This window comes from Vipera berus, assembly GCF_964194415.1.
Source record: "Vipera berus genome assembly, chromosome: 11".
NCBI lineage: Eukaryota > Metazoa > Chordata > Lepidosauria > Squamata > Viperidae > Vipera > Vipera berus.
This window is the reverse complement of record NC_138214.1, coordinates 4,508,243-4,527,373: the sequence shown is the minus strand read 5'-3', so window position 1 is coordinate 4,527,373 and position 19,131 is coordinate 4,508,243. Positions and strand designations below refer to the sequence as shown.

The 19,131-nt window shown below is 44.0% G+C and overlaps 2 protein-coding genes across 3 annotated transcripts; both read left to right on the top strand.

Annotated features, from left to right (window-relative positions):
* Positions 1-46: 46 nt before the first annotated feature.
* On the top strand, positions 47-10,697 carry UPF3B (UPF3B regulator of nonsense mediated mRNA decay). Of its 2 annotated transcripts, none has more exons than XM_081336520.1 (10): positions 47-359; positions 1,518-1,624; positions 1,771-1,877; positions 3,771-3,869; positions 4,713-4,823; positions 5,036-5,079; positions 5,641-5,829; positions 7,425-7,594; positions 8,349-8,655; positions 9,646-10,697. In XM_081336520.1, the coding sequence occupies exons 1-10, from the start codon at positions 201-203 to the stop codon at positions 9,790-9,792; spliced, it is 1,440 nt and encodes a 479-aa protein (XP_081192646.1). In that variant the 5' UTR covers positions 47-200; the 3' UTR covers positions 9,793-10,697. The 2 variants fall into 2 exon arrangements, with proteins under 2 accessions (XP_081192646.1, XP_081192645.1); XM_081336519.1 differs by having other exon boundaries at positions 48-359; positions 7,416-7,594.
* Positions 10,698-12,809: 2,112 nt separating this feature from the next.
* RPL39 (ribosomal protein L39) lies at positions 12,810-16,884 on the top strand. Its single transcript, XM_081336552.1, has 3 exons — positions 12,810-12,941; positions 15,055-15,158; positions 16,645-16,884. Exons 1-3 carry the CDS (start codon positions 12,939-12,941, stop codon positions 16,691-16,693), a joined length of 156 nt encoding a protein of 51 aa, XP_081192678.1. The 5' UTR covers positions 12,810-12,938; the 3' UTR covers positions 16,694-16,884.
* The last annotated feature ends 2,247 nt before the right edge of the window (positions 16,885-19,131 follow it).

Genomic DNA, 19,131 nt, shown 5'->3' with positions numbered 1-19,131 from the left:
CCTGCCGCCCGGGGCTGGTCGCCGTGGCAACGCGCGGCCTGGCAGAGTCGCGCCGCCTCCCTGGTGGTGAGGAGGGCGCTGTGGCGTCGCGGCCTCGCTCGGCTTCCCCCTCCGCTCTTCCCGCGAGAGAAGCGGGCCGACTCCCGCGGCCCAGGAGACAGCTAGGCCCGCGTGCTGCCCCGCTCCCGGCGGCGCCGACCATGAAGGAGGACAAGGAGAACGCCAGGCCGAAGGAGAAGCGCAGCGGGCCCCTCACTCCCGCCGGGCTCGGGACCGCCATGGCCGGGGCGGACGCCAAGGCGGGCGGGGAGCCCGACCGGCTCGAGAGGCCCAAAGACAAGAAAGAGACGCTCAGCAAGGTGCGTCCGCCGGATGGGGGGGGGAGAGAGAGGGAGCGAACTCGGGCGGCCCCCACCCGGACCCCCGCTGGACTACAACTCCCATCACCCCCAGCTCGCTGATGTCCATGGACGGAGTAGGGGACTTTAGGGGAAAAAAAACATTCCTTTGGCAGGGTAGCACGTCTAAGGTTTATGGTTGCTGTCCTTAATAATAATAATGATAATGATAATAATAATAATTAATAATAATGATGGTGATGGTGGTGATGATGATCTGTGTAATAGTAGTAATGGGAATAGTAATGATGGTAATAGTAGTAGTAATATAGTAATGGTAATGCAATAGTAATAATAAAATGATGATGATAGTAGTACTAGTAGTAGTATGCTGTTATTCTTCTACTTTGGTGAGATCAAGGAGCCCCAACCCTCTTGCCCCCCCTCCCCGTCTGAGAGGGTATAACCCAGGGGTCTTCAAACTCGGCCCTTTTATGACTCATGGACTTCAACTCCCAGAATTCCTCAGCTAGGCATGCTGGCTGAAGAATTCTGGGAGTTGAAGTCCATGAGTCATAAAAGGGCCGAGTTTGAAGACCCCTGGTATAACCCTTTATGGGGATGCTTCAGGCTTCAGCCACTTTTAGTTAGCTGAGGAAGTCAACATTGAGGGGTCCTGGCCCTCTCTCTGAGCTGAGTGGTTTTCCTGCAGACGTTTCATGACCCAACTAGGTAACATCATCAGTGCTGGAAGGGAGGAGCATCCCCCCCCCATTTCTAGCACCCATGATGTTACCTAGTTGGGTCATGAAACGTCTGCAGGAAAACCACCCAGCTCAGAGAGCACCAAGGACCCCTCATTTCAGCCCTGAGCTACAAATATTCTCCTTCATTGAGGTCAACGTTGCAGGTTTGGGGGAAAAATATACATAGAGTAAGTTATTAGAGCCAGGAAGGATTCCACAGTACTATTCTAAATAAAATGAAGAAGAACACACCTCTGGATGAATATTTTTATTCAGTGGCATATAAGTAATAGGGGAGAGGAAATATATGGTTTTAATTAAACTACTTGATAGTTCGCTTTAATGTGTGTGTGTACACACAAACACATATTTGCATTTTTAAAAATGCTCTGGTGTTTCACCTGTTGTAAAGGATGAAACATTTTTCTTTAAGGTAGTGATTCGACGCCTTCCTCCCAGCTTGACCAAGGAACAGCTCGAAGAACATCTCCAGCCGCTGCCAGAGCACGATTACTTTGAATTCTTTTCAAACGACTCTAGGTAAAAAGGGAAGGTTGGTTGTGTTGCACGTAACGATGGCATGTCACGTCTGTCTTTCAGTTTTTACACCCTTCCGTGTTGTGTATATTTATAATCACCACTCAGCAACGTTTTCTTAAACATTGCCATTTTTTGTCCTTCTGCAGTTTGTATCCTCACATGTTTTCCAGAGCATACATCAACTTTAAAAACCAAGAGGACATAGTTCTGTTCAGGGATCGCTTTGATGGTTATGTTTTTATTGATCACAAAGGCAAGTAAGCCTACAATTATCATATCTCTGTTGTTCATATATTTTGTACAATAAGCATATTGTAATTCTGGAACCACCTATTTGCTTCCATGCTGTAACCGAGTTAAGATTTTTAAAGGTAACATGTAGTTCAGAATGCGCACAATTACTCAACAACAATTTTACTAATCTGAGGTGGTAGAGGTTTATTAGCAGGAAAGAGCACTTAGGATCATTAATACCTCAGCACATTTTTTCTGAAACTATGGTATCGGATTTGGTTTCAAATAAGTAATTTTGGAATTGCAGCGTAAACTAAAACTGGATGCTTGGTTGTATAAAAATGTCGACATTCTAATTTGGGTTAATTTGTAATCTTTAGAACATAAAAACTGCACAAGGGAATACGGCTGTCAGAAAGAGGTGCGATTGTGCTGGCTTCTTGCTAGAGATCCAGACTAGCCTAAGATCCCATCTGTTTAGGGATGATTCGGGGTTTAATATAGAAGTTTACAGAGTCAGATAAATGCTCCAATTTCCTTGCATGGGATTCATTTTTAGCTTCTTTTTAAAGGTAGAGCAAGCTGGCTGGCTTTGCCAATCCAGATGTGGTGCAAAAAATAAAAATAAAATTAAGGCGTCAGTTCAGGAATTTTGTTTTGTGGCCTTTCTGCACCTAAAATAATGGAGTTGGCACAGTGGAAATATTTTTCCTGCAGTTGTTTTACAATTCAATATTACAAACATTTTAGGGTTTACAGTAGATCTTGAAGAATTCTTGGGGGGAGAGCCACGTCAGCAGCCGTTGTTGGCCCTGTAGGATCATGCTACTTTTTTTTTGTTTATTTATTTTGCTTATTTATCATTTTTCATGTAGCCGAAATTACTTTACAAATCATTTATGTTAGGTTAGTCATTGTTGTTCAAAAGCATTTATTCAGTAAGCCCAGACACCCATCTATTATAAATGTATGCATTTGTATTATCTCACCACTGGCCTGCATAGTATAAAACCCATCATAAAATAACTGGCAACATACCGTGGTTTGAAAGCTAGTTTGCGTAACGTAATTCCTGTCCATTTGAAGTAAGCCACAATGTACTCAGTGCGATGCATTTCAGGTAGTCTTTTTTTTCCCCTTGCTGTTGATGAGAATGGTGGACAAGAGAACTCACAGGATAAGGAACGTCTTGTGTGACATCATCTTTCAGTCACTTTGGGCTTCTATGTAGTCCTCAATTAATGACGATTTGCGCAGCAACCATTCACCACCTAGCAGTGCTGAAGGAATGGTACTTACGCCCAGCTCCCAATGCTACAGCTGTTGGAACATCCCTACAGTCGTGCCATCAAAATCCAGGCACTTGCCATTTTGACGCATGACCATAGGTGGGCTTCAGCTCCCCCCCACTCATCTGCCTCTCCTCCATCTCTGCCCTTTTGCCACCCTGCCCAGTGGCCCTCCCTGATGGTGGCAAAGCCAGCCGAGCTGGAGAAGAGACCCAAGGCAGTCAGCAGTCTCCACCAGCTGTCACCACACCCAGCCTCAACTTCAGCCCTGGTCTTGCAGAAGAGTTCCGCCTCTAGCCCCACGGTGCAGCCAAGTACCCCAGCGCAAAGCCCTAGCTGCCCCTGCCACCCTGCCTTCCCCAGGCCCTGCTACACTTCCAGCAGATCTTCTTCATCATCATCATCATCTTCCTATTGCCGACAAGGTGTGCCCAGCCTGGCCCTAAGTGAGGCAGCTGCTGGCAATGTCGGCCCTTCTTCCCCAAGGCCACGTGTGCTTCTCTCCAAATCGCAGGCTGTACCTGTACTTTGGAAATACGTTCCGTGCAACTAACGGCCACTGTTTCCCTTCCAAATGCAGCTCCTCTTTTTTTTTTACACCAAGTATTTGTCCGTATAAACAGGTCTGGAATATCCCGCTGTCGTGGAATTTGCTCCGTTTCAAAAAGCTGCCAAAAAGAAGAATAAGAAAAAGGATGCCAAAGCTGGAACCATTGATGATGGTTAGTAGTGATAATGCTGTCTTACTCTTTCCTTTTTAAAAATTCACTTCAACCAAGGCAGTTTTGAGAATTTCTGGGTGCAGTTCCCAGTCTGCCCAGGTTCAAAATTTTCCACGTAAGGGAATTCTCACGACCAAGATTACTTTGCTTATGTTGGTGTGTAATCTGCTGGTAAACCATCCAGGAGGACTATGCGCCTTCTTACTCTCTGAAAGTTTCATTGTCTCTTGCTACCAGCAAATAAATATTCTCCTTTTGAATCGTCTGCTGCAATGGTTGATCTGGTCTCTGGAAGACGTTTTATCATTTAGCACAGGGGTGTCAAACTCAATTTCATTGAGGGCCGCATCAGCATTGTGGTTGCCCTCAGGGGGCCAGGTGGGCGTGGCCTATTGGCTGGGCGTGGCTAGAGTGTGTATGGCCTACTGGGTGGGCGTGGCCAACTCTACATCGTTGGCATCAAGGGTGCCTGTGGGGGCCTGGGCAGGAGTGGGACAGATCTGAGGGTCTCTGGCAGAAGGAGGGTCTCTGGGCCAGGGCCAAGGCAGTGGGGGCTGTTCCCTCACTGTTTCCAGGATGGCTTTGCGGGCCACATGAAACCACTTTGCGGGCCGGATCCGGCCCCTGGGCCTTGTGTTTGACATGTCTGATTTAGCATGAATGCAGCAATGCAAGCTTTACAGCATAAGTCATTGCTGTGGGTCATAAAACGTGAAGTTGTGTCATCCATAGAGATCGTATATCTAGCACCACTGCAGGCTGGCTATTGTCACGGACTTCATAATTTTCAATATTTTTTTTAAAGCCTGTGTATTTATATCCTGTGTGATGGTTGTTCCTTAGATCCGGAATATAAGAAGTTTTTAGAAAGCTACAGTGCCGATGATGAAAAATTAACCTCTACTCCCGAGACTTTATTAGAAGAAATAGAGGCAAGAAATAAAGAATTAATAGGTATGTCCTTAACATATTCAACACAACTATAACCGCTGTTCGTTGGACATTAGTTGCAGTTAATCTAATATGGATATTAAAGCTTCTAAGATCCTCTTTACAGCCACATTATGGAGAGAAATGCCTTACATGTATTTATTTTGGTAATGTTTTTGCAGTAATTTCAGTTTATGCCTTTATTCAGTTTATTTATTTATTTTTTTACTCTTTAGCCAAAAAGACAACTCCTCTGTTGAACTTCTTGAAGAATAAGCAGGTAATGATTCCTTAGTTATAGCTGCTTTGTGATCTATTGCTCAACGTGTGCATATATTTAAAGAAACGGTGTCCGATTAAACCTTACTCCAATTAAACCAGGGGTCTTCAAACTTGGCCCTTTTATGACTTGTGGACTTCAACTCCCAGAATTCCTCAGCCAGGCACGCTGGCTGAGGAATTCTGGGAGTTGAAGTCCACAAGTCATAAAAGGGCCAAGTTTGAAGACCCTTGAATTAAACACTAATAATATTGGGCTTTCTAATCTTGTTCTGGGGATTTATGTTCAGGGTTTTTTTTTTTATACAAAACCCTAACCCCCCCCCCCCCCCAAAAGCTGTGTTTTGAAATTATCTTTCCTACCCGTGTCCTGGTTGAAAACATCCGAATTCCTCCTTGCGCACGTCGGCTTTTAAAGAAAGATAATTATTTTAGTGTTATTTTTAGATACGTTAAAGTAGCTTTGTAACTTTTCATGAAGTTTCTTAACTTAGAAAACAAAGTACTTGCAGTTCATATCAAGTTAGGTGATGCTTTCGGTTGGAAAACCTAACTCTTGCAGAGGCTTAGAGAAGAGAAACGAGAGGAAAGGAGGAGACGGGAACTAGAGAGAAAAAGACAGAGGGAAGAAGAAAGAAGGAAGTGGAAAGAAGAAGAAAGAAGGCGGCGAAAAGAAAGTGAAAAAACCAAGAAAGTGGAGAGGTGCCCGGAAAAGGAAAGAGACAAATCCAAGGATGAACCAAAGATTAAGGTATAACTTCTTTCCTGTAGGATAAATAGCCTGCAGATACTGTGTGACTCGTGTATATTTGTAGAATACCCTAGCTCAGGGGTAGGCAACCTCGGCTCTTTTATGACTCATGGACTTCAACTCCCAGAATTCCTGAGCCAGCCAAGCAGGCTCAGGAATTCTGGGAGTTGAAGTCCATGAGTCATAAAAGAGCCGAGGTTGCCTACCCCTGCCCTAGCTGATCCTGTGTAATTTAAGAGCGCTGTCTACGGAGCTCAGTGGAGCATATCTGAAGTAAAAAAAGGTGTAAGGTGTGTCACGGCTAAGTCCTTTGTAATTCATAGGTATGGAAATGTTGTAAAGATTGCTGTTCCACATAATGCAGAGCACTATCCCAGGGCTCTTCAGACTTGGCCCTTGTATGACTCGCGGACTTCAACTCCTGGAATTCCTCAGCCGGGCACGCTGGCTGAGGAATTCCAGGAGTTGACGTCCACGGAGTTGAAGTCCACGAGGCTCGCTGGCTGAGGAATTCCGGGAGTTGAAGTCCACGGAGTTGAAGTCCACGAGGCACGCTGGCTGAGGAATTCCGGGAGCTGAAGTCCACAGAGTTGAAGTCCACGAGGCACGCTGGCTGAGGAATTCCGGGAGCTGAAGTCCACGGAGTTGAAGTCCACGAGGCACGCTGGCTGAGGAATTCCGGGAGCTGAAGTCCACAGAGTTGAAGTCCACGAGGCACGCTGGCTGAGGAATTCCGGGAGCTGAAGTCCACGGAGTTGAAGTCCACGAGGCACGCTGGCTGAGGAATTCCGGGAGCTGAAGTCCACGGAGTTGAAGTCCACGAGGCACGCTGGCTGAGGAATTCCGGGAGTTGAAGTCCACGGAGTTGAAGTCCACGAGGCACGCTGGCTGAGGAATTCCGGGAGCTGAAGTCCACGGAGTTGAAGTCCACGAAGCACGCTGGCTGAGGAATTCCGGGAGCTGAAGTCCACGGAGTTGAAGTCCACGAAGCACGCTGGCTGAGGAATTCCGGGAGTTGAAGTCTACGGAGTTGAAGTCCACGAGGCACGCTGGCTGAGGAATTCCGGGAGCTGAAGTCCACGAGTCATAAAAGGGCCAAGTCTGACGACCCCTGCACTATTCCAATATATTTTTATTTAGAGTAGGATCCATTCTTGACTATAGCAACTAGGTTGAGGCCCAGTGCTAAATTTTAGTGTGGTCCGTTTAGTGTTGGCTCAACATGATGTGTTAAACCGTTATTCTAGCTGATTTTAGAAAAATGCATTAGGAAGCCGTAGCTTAGCACCGTGTATGCATCCAGCCATTGCCTTGTGGACATAGGTAATTTGAGAAGACGAGTATGAAGTGGCTTAATCAAAGCCTTAAACCTCACACTGACGTGCCTCGAGTAAACAGATGCAAGAATTACACCTTCAGTTGTTTGAAGACCTCAGCACGAGCCAGTGAGGAAGAACAATTTATTGTGGAAATAACTGACAACTCTCACGTTATATTTAATCTTGTTGGTAGTCGGCCAAATTGCTAGCCTAGCTTAGCGTAGAAAGTCAATTTAGTAAGGAGGACTAAATTTGCTTTTTTCCTAGCTACTTAAGAAGCCAGAGAAAGATGAAAGAGACTTTGAAAAAAAGGAAAAGGCCAAGAGACTGGAGAAAGAGAATCTGAGAGAGGACAAGATGGTCAGCCCAATTGGCAGCCTGCCAGCCAAGCGCTCCGATGGGGAAGCTAAAGAGGAAAAGACCAAAAAGCCAGTGTACCCACTGCAGTACGTATTCTCGTTTCTCAGACCATCCTGGTTAACTTGCTGCCTTTTCCCCTAAATTCAGCTTCCGGAGTCACTATTTGATCTGCCTTATCGTTTCAAAGTAACTTTGAAGACTGCCGAGTTAACTTACAGTGTGAACTATAAATTCCAAAACGTAAACTCTGGATAGGACACACACACACACACACACACACACCTTGAGTGTTTTTGAGCGTCGGCCCAAATATGGGCGAAATCTTTTGCCTGTATCAGCCCAAACTAGAGCCATCCACAGGCAGCAAGTCGCAACTACGACAATTGTTTGTATTAAATAAATTTGGATTGCTGACAAAGAATTAAAGGGAGACTGATATGTGTGTGTGTGTGTGTCTATATATCTATATATCTATATCTATATATCTATATATATCATCTACATATATATATATATGTGACAATTGTTTGTATTAAATAAATTTGGATTGCTGACGAATTAAAGGGAGACTGATACACACACACACACACACACACATATAATCGTTTTAAAGTACTTTAATTTGGAAACTTAGGCTGGAGAGGGCTCTATAATGTGTGAAACTTTTGATTTCTAATGTCTTGTGTTATACATATACATTATCAAGAAATTTGTTGTAAGTCCCCCCTTTAAAATAAAAAAAATCTATTAGAAATTCTGTGCAAAGTCCAGGGTGGCCAGTGAACAAATGAGGAGGAGATTGCCCCATTAATTGTCTCTCTCCAAATGGCTTTGCATCAGATTTGAAGACGAGTGTGGGAAGGACTACCGAGAAAGAGACTACGACCGCGACAGAGACTACGAGAGAATTCAGCGGGATAAACTCCGGCGCCAAGAAGACGACCGCCGACGGCAGAAAGAACGCTTCGAGAAAGAGCGGGTGTTCCGGAGGAAAGAGGAAGACGTGAAAAGAGAACGAGACTCCTTGCGAGAAAAAGGGAAAAGAGCCGACTTCGTGGAATACGTGGGCAACCCAGAGAAAACCGAGAAGGGGACCAAGGAGGAGAAGAGAGACGATTTGGCCAAGAAAGATCGGATCCGAAACAAGGTGCTGGTCCTAGGTTGTTTTATATAGAGATAGAGATAGAGATAGAGACAGAGAGATACAGATATATATATAGATATATAAGAAATTGAATAAATAAATTATATATATATGTGTGTATGTATGTATGTATATAAATAATTTCAATTTCTTTAGCCACCTATCTCAACCAGATGATTGATAATACCTCATTAGTCCCTGGTACAGTGGAGAGGTGGAAACAGTAAATAGATGGTATTTTTTTTAATCAAGGGCATGTTCGTTCATGATGGTTATTGTTCGTTCAAAAGGAAACTTGATTTTATCGTTCTAAAAGGTCAGTTTCACAGGGCTTCTAAGTGAGAATGCTAAACCTTCCAATTAGCCCTAGGAATTACTGGTTGGGTTACTTAGCACTGCAGCGTTCCTCCCTCCTTTCTCTAAAGCATTCCAGGTCTGATTCACAGGACCGTTCTGCCTGAAAGGAACATTAATTAAAACCAAGTTCACCCAGCCCACTTCATGGCTAGCTTGAGCTGGTTGAACTCATGAGCTCATTAGGCACTGAAGATGATGATAATCTAGTTTGGGTAATGAAACATCTGCAAGAAAGCATCCAATCTTAGCGAGCACCAAGGATCCCCCAGGCCTTCTCCTTCTACTCTTCCTGCTCTTCTTCTCCCTCCCCCCTCTTCCTCGTCCTGTCCCCTTCTCCTCCTCTGCACAAACCCCACTCCCTTCTAGCACTGATAGTGTTACCTAGTTGGGTAATGAAACATCTCCAAGAAAACAACCAAGCTCAGAGAGCATCAAGGACCAACCCCTTAGTCCTCCTCCTCCTCCTCCTCCTCCTCCTCCATAAACCTCACTCCCTTCTAACACTGATGATGTTACTTAGTTTGGGTAATTCTCCTTTACTGAACTCCTGTTCATCCAGTACGGCAGTTGTAATTGCTGCCTCATCTGCTCAGCTGGAAGCGGAACATCCAATACAATTTCTTTTTGTCCTTCCAGGATCGACCAGCCATGCAGCTCTACCAGCCAGGAGGCCGGAGTCGAAGTCGTTTATCTGCGTACGACGAAAGCTCTTCCAAGTCATCTGACCAAGGAGCAGATAAAAAGCCGGAGTGTGAGGCTAGTAACTTGAAAGAAGAGGTGTGACGGCCTCACCTGTTCTCATCGAACAAGCAGCCAAAGAGGATGAACTGTACAGTCCAGAAGTGCCTTGGGGAGGAGGAGGAGGAGGAGGAGGAGGAGGAGGAAAGAGCAGAGAAAACTATGCTTTGGGATGTATCTGGTTTCTAAGCCATGTGCAGAGTCAAAACCCAACCTTGTGTTCGGCTAGCGCATTCTCAGTTGAGAGGCCACAGCAGCAGGAGCCTCAGAAAAGGAAGGTGGGCTGCCCACAGCCCAGTTCAAGTGCTGTCTTTGAAATAATAAAAGCCACGAAGCAGTATTTGCACTTCAAATTCAGTCCTTGGGATCGCACCAGGGTTGTAAGGTTGCATCATGGTAGTCGGTGGTCCCAGAATTTGCATTATTGACTGGAGCGGGAGAAAAATGCTGTCATAATGGTTAAGTCAGAGTCCAGTCTTTTTTTTTCCCCTTGTGTTTCTAACAGCTAATGGCAAAAATTTTCAGAGCGTAGCTTTGCATTTGCTTTGCTTTGCTTTGTGAGAGGTTTGTACAGCCAGAATGAAAGCGCTAACATTAGATACAGATTTTTTTTAAAAAAAGAGTTTTTGTTTTAAAGGCAGCCGTATCGATCTTAATTTACTCTCTGCTTTTCTGAATGCCACCTAAGAAAATAGCTTTGTTTTTGTTTTGTTTTTTGCTTCAGTTCAGACTTTCTTCTTCAGTGCACTAAGGCAGCCATCCCCTGCCTCTCCCTATTGATATCTCTCGGATTGCTTTTCTTGGCTTTCTAGGGAATCTGGGGCAAACTGGGTGAAAAGGGCCACTGAGGAAGAACTCCTAGCAACAGACCTGGGCTCTCCTTTATGCTAATCCAACACAGCTATTTTATATTTAATAAAACACTGTCCATTTATAAATGTTTTAAAGTATCATTTTGTATGTAATGACTTGGTAGGGAAAGTGGAGCCTCACATAGAAGGCAAATCTCTATGCCCCAGGATAATGTTGCAGGATCCAGTCTGGGTCGGTCACTGTGACCAGAGGTTTTGTCTTCCGAACTTTCGGAATCATGCTGGAGCCCATTCTCAAGATAATTTCTCTCTACCGGAATGTGTGCTTTGGGCTATTCTGGGTTTCCCACCCTTCCAATTGGTTGACTGGTGTGTTGATGGCTGGCGATTGGCTGTTGTTTCCATGAGCTGCCAAACCCTCAGCTGCTAAGTACTTGATAAGCTGGTGGTAAATCAGCACCCCTGTTGACTGGACAAGGGGCCCGTGTCCCAGTTTTCAATCACTTCCCTGGCTGTTTTTGTATCTGCTCGTCCAACAATCTGAGTAGCTGCAAAATTGCATGTATGCCCTTGTTTGTTGAAATGTTGCAAAGTGCAGCCTTTTTTTTCTGGAAATGAGTTGTGAAAGGATAATGGAAGCACCTGATCTTTTTCACCAAGGATGGCGCATGGGAAGCCATGCCTAGCTGCTGCTGTGACATTTTTGAAGGAGAAACAGTAACTTTCTATTTTGCTTCTCCGACCTGTTAGAGGTCATAGCTCCCATTACGCTTTTTTATATTTTGCACACAAAAGACAATTTGTTTTTAAAATGGTAATCCCAAATCCCTTGGTCCACCTAGGAAGTCAAGACTCCAAGTCAAAAAGTCAAGAATCCAAGGTCAAAAGGTCAGCCCCAAGGATCAAACCACCACACCCTGGGTAAAAAGGCCAGACCCCAAAGTCAAATGTCATGTTCTAGGTCAAAAGGTTATGAACTTTAACTCTATTGTAGTCATGTGGCTGTGGGAGTGTTGGGATGCTCAGAGCTTCGAGGACCGGTGTACCACAGGCTTGGCGCTGTTATAACCAGTCACTAAATGAGTGGTTGTTAACTGAGGACTATCTATTAGGCCTCACTGAGCAGAATATTTCACACCTCTTGCTAATTAGAGTTGTGGCTAATTATTGTTTTTTTATTCACTAATCCTTCACGCTAGCTCAAAGCAAAAAATGCACATTTTCTATTGTCTATTTGTTTTCCTTTTCCCATCCGCTAGAAATCATTGCTCCCACCCTGCATTTTTACTTTTTGCATTAAAAAGACAGTTTCTGTTTTAAAAATGGTTACCCCAGATCCCTTGCTCCACATAGTGTAAGATTATCTGCTCTGGCTGGCCCCAGCAGTCAATCCCACCAGATGTTCTTCACAGGCAATATCAGGAATTAAGTAGGGGGGGCCTTCTCCTTGGAAAACATGTGGTTGATTGATGAGCTACATTCTCCTGATGACATGTCCTAGAACAGGGTTGCCAGCTCAGAACTATTTTATAAACCTAGAAATGGGTAACGTTTCTTAAAAATCTGCAGATCCTTTGGCCACCTTTGATGGCAGCTTTCTCCAATGAATGTCCTTCAAATCCATTGGATCTCCAGGCAGCATTTGTGTGGCTGTTCCAGCCCAAGCGCACATTGGAATAAACCTGCAGGGAAACGATTCTGTTTTAAGAAAAACTGAATGCGAACTAAGGAGAGCAGAACCAACGAAATCCTCCAGCAGAGACCCGTTTCAAAGACATTCTCTGCCCAATTTGTCATGCCAACAAAAAAAGGCTTAATTCGCCACTAAGTTTTGATCGTACACCTTTGGGCAATTTAATTCTTTTTTAATATTTATATTCATTTGTATTTTATTGTTAGCCGCCCTGAGTCCTTTGGGAGATAGGGCGGCATACAAGTCTCATAATTAATTAATTAATTAATTAATTAATTAATAAAATAAAAGGGTGACCATTTAATATAAAATCCTCAATTTGCCAAGTCAGAATTACTAGATGGTTCCAAATACACCCGACGAGCACATCCAAACGGGCAGCATGCCCACTGAATAAAATAAATCCGTGAACACCCCAGGTAAATTCAGTACGTTTTTTTTTTACTATTATTATTCGTAAAAATCCTGCTGTGAAGTCTTTGACCTTGGCGGAGTTAACCTGCTTGAAAACCTGCAATACCCGGTAAGGAGACGCTGAGCGGGGCGGCGCTGTCGTCAACGAGTCGACTTTCTAGCCTTCACAGGAAAAGCACTTGTCGGCTTTTTCCCATCGTACCCGGCGCCGCTTCCGCCTTGCCTTTCTCTTCGTCTGCTGCCGTTGAGGTAGCCGGTACCCGCGTTGGACGATGGTGAGTATATCCGTCGCAATCCTCCCTCGGGGAACGGCCTGCCAACCCGCTTCCCCGGGCCGGGCCCTCCGGGGGCTTCCTACCCATCACCCCGAGCTCCATTTCGAGAATTGGGAACCGGGTATAGAAAAGAGCGGGGGGTGCCCGGTTAAGGCTCGCCCGCCCGCCGCTTGCATGGAGAGTTGCTTGTAGGCCTCTCTTTACCATAGAGTTGCCCCGCCGCCGCTTACATGGAGAGTTGCTTGTAGGCCTCTCTTTACCATAGAGTTGCCCTTCTCGGTGGTCAAGGCGACTCGAAGGAAGGGATGGAATGGGATTGAGCGAGTCCGAAGAAAGGTTGGTCGGATTCCGGCCCAATTTTACGCGTAATGAGCCAATTTGGCGTCGTAGGGAAGGTGCTGGCCTGTTTTTCCCCACCACAGCCCTGTGAGGTGGGTTGGACAGAGAGAGCTCCTGACCCAAAGCCCCCCCCAGCCAGTTTTCGTAGCCAAGGCAGGACTAGAACTCACAGCCACCGAGTATCCAGAGTACAGAAGAACAGACTTGGAAGGGACCTTGGAGGTCTTCTAGTCCGACCCCCTGCTCGAGCAGGAGGCCCAATTGAACCTCCCCCACCCAATATCCCAGCTCATCTGAGAACTCAGAGCCTTCTAAGGCAGGGGTCCTCAACCTTGCCAGCTTTTAAGACTTGTGGACTCTGACTCTGGCTGAGGAATTCTGGGAGTCGAAGTCCACAAGTATTTTTATTATTTTTATTTTTATTATTATTATTATTATTTATTGGATTTATATACCGCCCTTCTCCCAAAGGACTCAGGGCGGTGTACAGGGCAATTAAAACACAATATACAAAGTTAAAATACATTAAATTAGCCCTAATAAACAAAACACATTCTAAAAGTTAAAAATTTAAAAATTTAAAATCCCAATCCCTCAGTTGCCAAGGTTGGAGACCCCTGGTCTATGTCAGAACTCCAAGTCATCTTCTAAAGCCAGGGGTCTCCACAATTGCCTTGTCGACTCGCAACACCCCAAATTCCCCAGTCAGCAATTTTTCAATTCTGGGGAGTTGGAAGTCCACAAGTCTTAAAATTGCCAATTGCCAACAATAAAAGAGTTCTGAGGCTCTGAGATTGGGCATGGGGGGGGGAAGAGTCCAGTTGGGTCTCCTGCCCGAGCAGGTTGTGAGTTCTAGTCCTGCCTTAGCTATGAAAACTGGCTGGGTGATTTTATGTCAGGACCTCTCTCTCAGTCCGACCCACCTCACGGGGTTGTTGTGGAGAAAAATAGCCAGGCGCGTTAGGTCTCTTTCTTGAGTGAATTATTTTTTTAAAAAAATGGGGTAAAAATATCAATTCCATCTAGCCAAAGTATCGAATCCTTTTTTTCCGTTGCCCACTGCAGCTTGTCCAGGGTCCCTCGGCAGGCTGAAATCCGTAGGGTTAGGCTTGGCGTTTTCATATTGCCGTCAAGTACAGGGGCGAGGTGTGTTTGTGTAAACACATTTCAGTGCCGAGCATGGAAGTTTTAAAAAGACTGGAGTAACCGTTAAGTAAATGGAAATTAGAAATATAAATTGGGTAGGTCAGAGGTGCTTTGTTTATTTGTTGGCTTATGTATCTTGTGAGCATGGCCGCCAGTCTTAAAATATAACTCGGGACAGCTCAAAAGTAACAAAAACCTGAACTGTTTTGTTTGCTTCCTTTTTTTTATCTGATGTTGCAGTGTGTAGGGAGGGAGACTAGGCTTCCCTGGGGGGGGGGAATCCAGTTTGCCCACTTCCACGTAATTCCTGAAATTATCCTTGCTGCTCCCTGCTGTGCATAATCCAACCCACGTTGCCATGGGTTAGCTGGGCTGCCTCTAAATAGGTTCTGCTCCGCAGCGGGCCTGTGATTCACAGAATCGTGAGTAGGAAGGGATCTTGAAGATCCTCTAGTCCACTTCTCTCTGCCCAGAACAGAGATTTCCCTCTTTTGCATTCACAAAAGGAAGAGTTCCATTACCTCCCAAAAGGGCAGTTGGCCATTCTTGGAAGCCTGTGTGTGATGCTTTTGGAAGCTTATCTTGACCACCGCTTAAATTGTTTTTGACGTTCCTTCCCGATCTCCAGTCGTCCCACAAGACTTTCAAGATCAAGCGGTTCCTCGCTAAGAAGCAGAAGCAGAACCGTCCCATTCCGCAGTGGATTCGCATGAAAACTGGCAATAAGATCAGGTACAACCCTTGAAGGAGCGGGCTTCAGATCCCCTTGGTTGTTGTCTGCCTGCTGTCAGACCTCAGTAGCAATTTCATGGGATATTTATGTTTTGAAGAAAACCTGCCTTAAGTTCATTTACATCCTTCTAAATCAGGGGTGCCAAACTCTTCAGCTCCTCAGCCTCTTCATGAAGCTTCAGGTGGTCCCATTGGCCTCCAAACATTCATTATACAAAATTTAATAAATACTATTTAATCAATTCTGCTACAAATAATAACAACATTGAGCTGACTTTGTATGAGCCCCTGTTTGTAATTGACCTAACTTTGCCTCCTGGTATCAAACGACTTTCTAACAAATCCTCGTTATCTTTTTTCATCATCTGTTTTGTTTTCCTGATTTTCATCCTGCTTCGTTTCACGTACACCCCCTTCTCTTGGGGTGCAAAATACATTTGCGTTCCTATCCATCCAACATTTTGTTTCTCTCTGGCACTGAAATTTTGAGATCTGTTCCCAGGTCAGATGAGTGAAGATTACTTCCTTAAAGGAAATGCTATTTTCTGAAAGGAAATTTTCCAAAGCAGGTTGCAATTGCAGGGTTTCCTTATGTGGAAACACTGCCATTATCCCTGCTGAGAGCAATTCTGTTACATAGGATTGGATTTCTCCTTCATCCTGGTGCAATTCGTCTCCTTTTAACAGTGACAAGCGTTATGGGGAAAACACAAAACAGTTTTCATCTTCTCTGTCCTCTGAGAGGAAACTCAAATGTAACTCGGGTAATATCTAAGGAAGGTTTTCTGGGATGTAACACGTGGGAAATTAGATTTATTGATTGCTTCATCTGTCAGGACCGCTTCATCCTCTTAATAAAGTTTACAGATAATACAGCATGAATACAAAATGTGCAGAACCAGAATTTGTACATGTTGAAAGAAAATAATTGTTTGAGGAGGTAACTGAATAATTTGGAAGCCTGTTAAATGTGTGTCTTCATCATATGAGATTAGGATGTAGATGTAGTTTTTTTTAAAGCAATCGGCTGGATCAATGCATTTGAGTAAATCACTGAGTTTCAATCTAAAAGACTTGATTAGTTGATCTGGTCCATAAATTCCAGTTGGACGATAGCCTAGTAACCTCCCCATCTCTTAGTACTATAATTGTGGGCTTAATTTTGGGGGGAGGGGGCAAATTTTGAAATGCTAGACCTTGTTATGGGTCCCGTCCTTGTACCGTAAATTTCATAACGCTGTTTATCAAAGCAGCTTGTGTTGAAAAATAAAGACACTAGGGGTTTTTGTGTGTGTGTGCATTTAAATGAGGAATGGGATAAAGATCGACATGGGAAAAGTTTTCTCCCTCTGCTTTGTAAAAGAGGCCCTCCAGATTGCAGGTCCCTAATTTAGTTGCTTGCTATTGGCTTCTTGCAGTTCAGATTTGTGTCCGTTAGACGCTCAGAGCTGTGTCTCGCTTACTAATTGTACCTCTTTTGTTCTAGGTACAATTCCAAGAGGCGGCATTGGAGAAGGACCAAGCTGGGCCTGTGAAGAGAAGCAGCTGCAATCTTCGCCATGTCTGTCTGGCACCCAGCTTTTGTGCCCCAGGATGCCTCCCTTCTAAACAGGGCCCTATTTTCAAGACTGAACCTCCTGGTGTATTGTGTACTTTCCCCCCACCTTTTAACATTTTTATTTCCACCAAGAGGTTTCCAAAGGAATTAAAACCAAATAATGTAGTATTTTGTGTTCGTGTTTATGTTCTTTTTATTTCTCACCGTAGCTATGTTGACTGAATTCCTGCTGCCAGAGGGGAGATGGTTCATTAACAAAGAGGAGATTAGTTAATTTCAAATTCTGTCTGGATTTATTGCTTATGAAAGCGTTGACAGTATATAAAAGACTTTGGCAGAAACTCATCCCAAGCAAATAATGTGAGAATATTTGTGAACTGCTCAAGAGTCGTTTGCTGAGATGGACAGCTATAGAAATCAAATAAATTACTTTCAGAGTTTGGAAATGCATTGTTTCAAAGTGCTGGTGGCACTAACTAAGAAAACTCTAGCCAGAGACAGAAAAAAATAACAGATAAGGTAGGAAATTTTAAAAGGCAAAGTATAAAAGGTAGGAGAAAGAAAAAAAAGAGGTTTGTGATCAACTCTGCATGCAAAACATCTTTGGAGTATTTCCTTTTTTCTTTTTAATTATATTCAGTAAACACAATTTTTACAAAGTCTACAAGCTGTTACAGGAAGTGAAAATTGTTTTTTCAGTGTTTAAAGAAAGAAAATGCTTCTTAATCGCAGACTCTTTGCAGGTTTAAGCAGAATCAACAATGAAGCTGTTACGAAATAATTTTTTGAAGAGTTGCATTTAATGGGGATTAACTAAATAATAAGAAAGCAGTAATTTTACAAAATACCCAAACTGTATAAGAAAGTAGCAGTGATAGCCCTAACTCAGAGAGCTGATGAGCTAAAAAACGACTTAGCAGACTTAACTACCTACAGTGAAGATGCTTACAGAAAAGTCATGATTGAAAGAAATTCAGATTTATTTAAAAGAAAAAAAAACTTCACCAGATGTATTAGTGGAATAAATGCCCTGTCCCTCTAAGAGACTATACATGTTAAGACATGGTTTAATTAACCACTATTTGTACTGAAGGATTAAAAGGAGTTTTAGGTCTAAAAATGTAATGCTGCTGATCTGGGCAATTTTTAGGGAATTCCTTCAAAAAAAAATTCTCAAACTTTTTTCTCCAGGTGCTTTTGGAGACAAGGCAGGATTTCAAAAACCCATGGAATTAAATGTTGACAAGCTTGGACACCCAAAGCCAAGTGAATACAGATGTCTCTCTGGGTGCATTAGATAGACTGTTTCCTGACTTTATCCAGGAGCACTGCCTCTCTTACTAGTATAATCCGTTTAAAAAATGTCTTTGACTTTTAAAGCAGCCACATTTTACACCCCTGTTTCTTGCTATGAGCTTGAATTCAGCCCTGCTTTGAGAATTAGTTGGCGCCACCCTATAAGAAAAGCTGGGTTGAATCAGATAATAAAGAACTACCTGTTTTGGTTTGTGGTTTTCACAGATACCTTTGAGAAATCTACAAATAGGAGGTAAGTGCAGGTGTAACCTGTTTCCTGGCAACTGGTGTTAAAAAAATACTAAAGGCAACCTTTTGTAACCTCTGCTAGTCTATTACCTTTAAATTAGCAGATCATGGTAGATCGGTTGAGGGCAAGGTGATCCTTCTGATCTCAACGGTCTTGGTGACGATACTGGGATCCAATCTGGGTCTCTTAACTAGGATCAGAGATTTTATCTTCTGAGCTTTCGGACTCGTACTGGAGCCCATTCTCAAAGAACACTTCTCTGTGCACTTTGGACCCTGATTGGATCCTGCAACATTAAGCATTTATATAAAGCCTCTGAAAAATTGGGATAAGCCTTATCATCTGTACCCTGATACCGTCTCAATCCTGGGCAAAATGAGATGGGAATGACCCATGCTGGTCTATGGAGACTGGGTTAAACGCTTGAATCCCTGTTAGATGGTAAAGTTGCTGGCCAGACAACGGATTGTGTGATGCTGCCTTACTGTCACGAATCTCCCATTAGTTACTTTCATGGGACTGAAGACAGTAGCCCCCTTTTTTAAATTATTCCTGCATTCTTTCTCGGGGCAGAACCATTTCTGCTTCAACAGACAGACAGACAGACACACACACACACACACCCGATCTCAGAAGTCAAGCAGCCTTTGCCAACACCAGATGTCACTCAATGTTGTTTTAATTCTGCCCGCATATTTCCTGCAGTTTCATATGCCCCCTTCCGGTTACGAATCTTGTGGTTTCTCAAAAAGTGCTGGTGGCAGCAATATCAACAAATATCCCAAGACTGAGTCTGCCTGCTTTGACCCACCCCCACCCCAAATCCTCTTTCAACCAGGGAGTAGTAATTCTCTTGGGGCAACTCATGA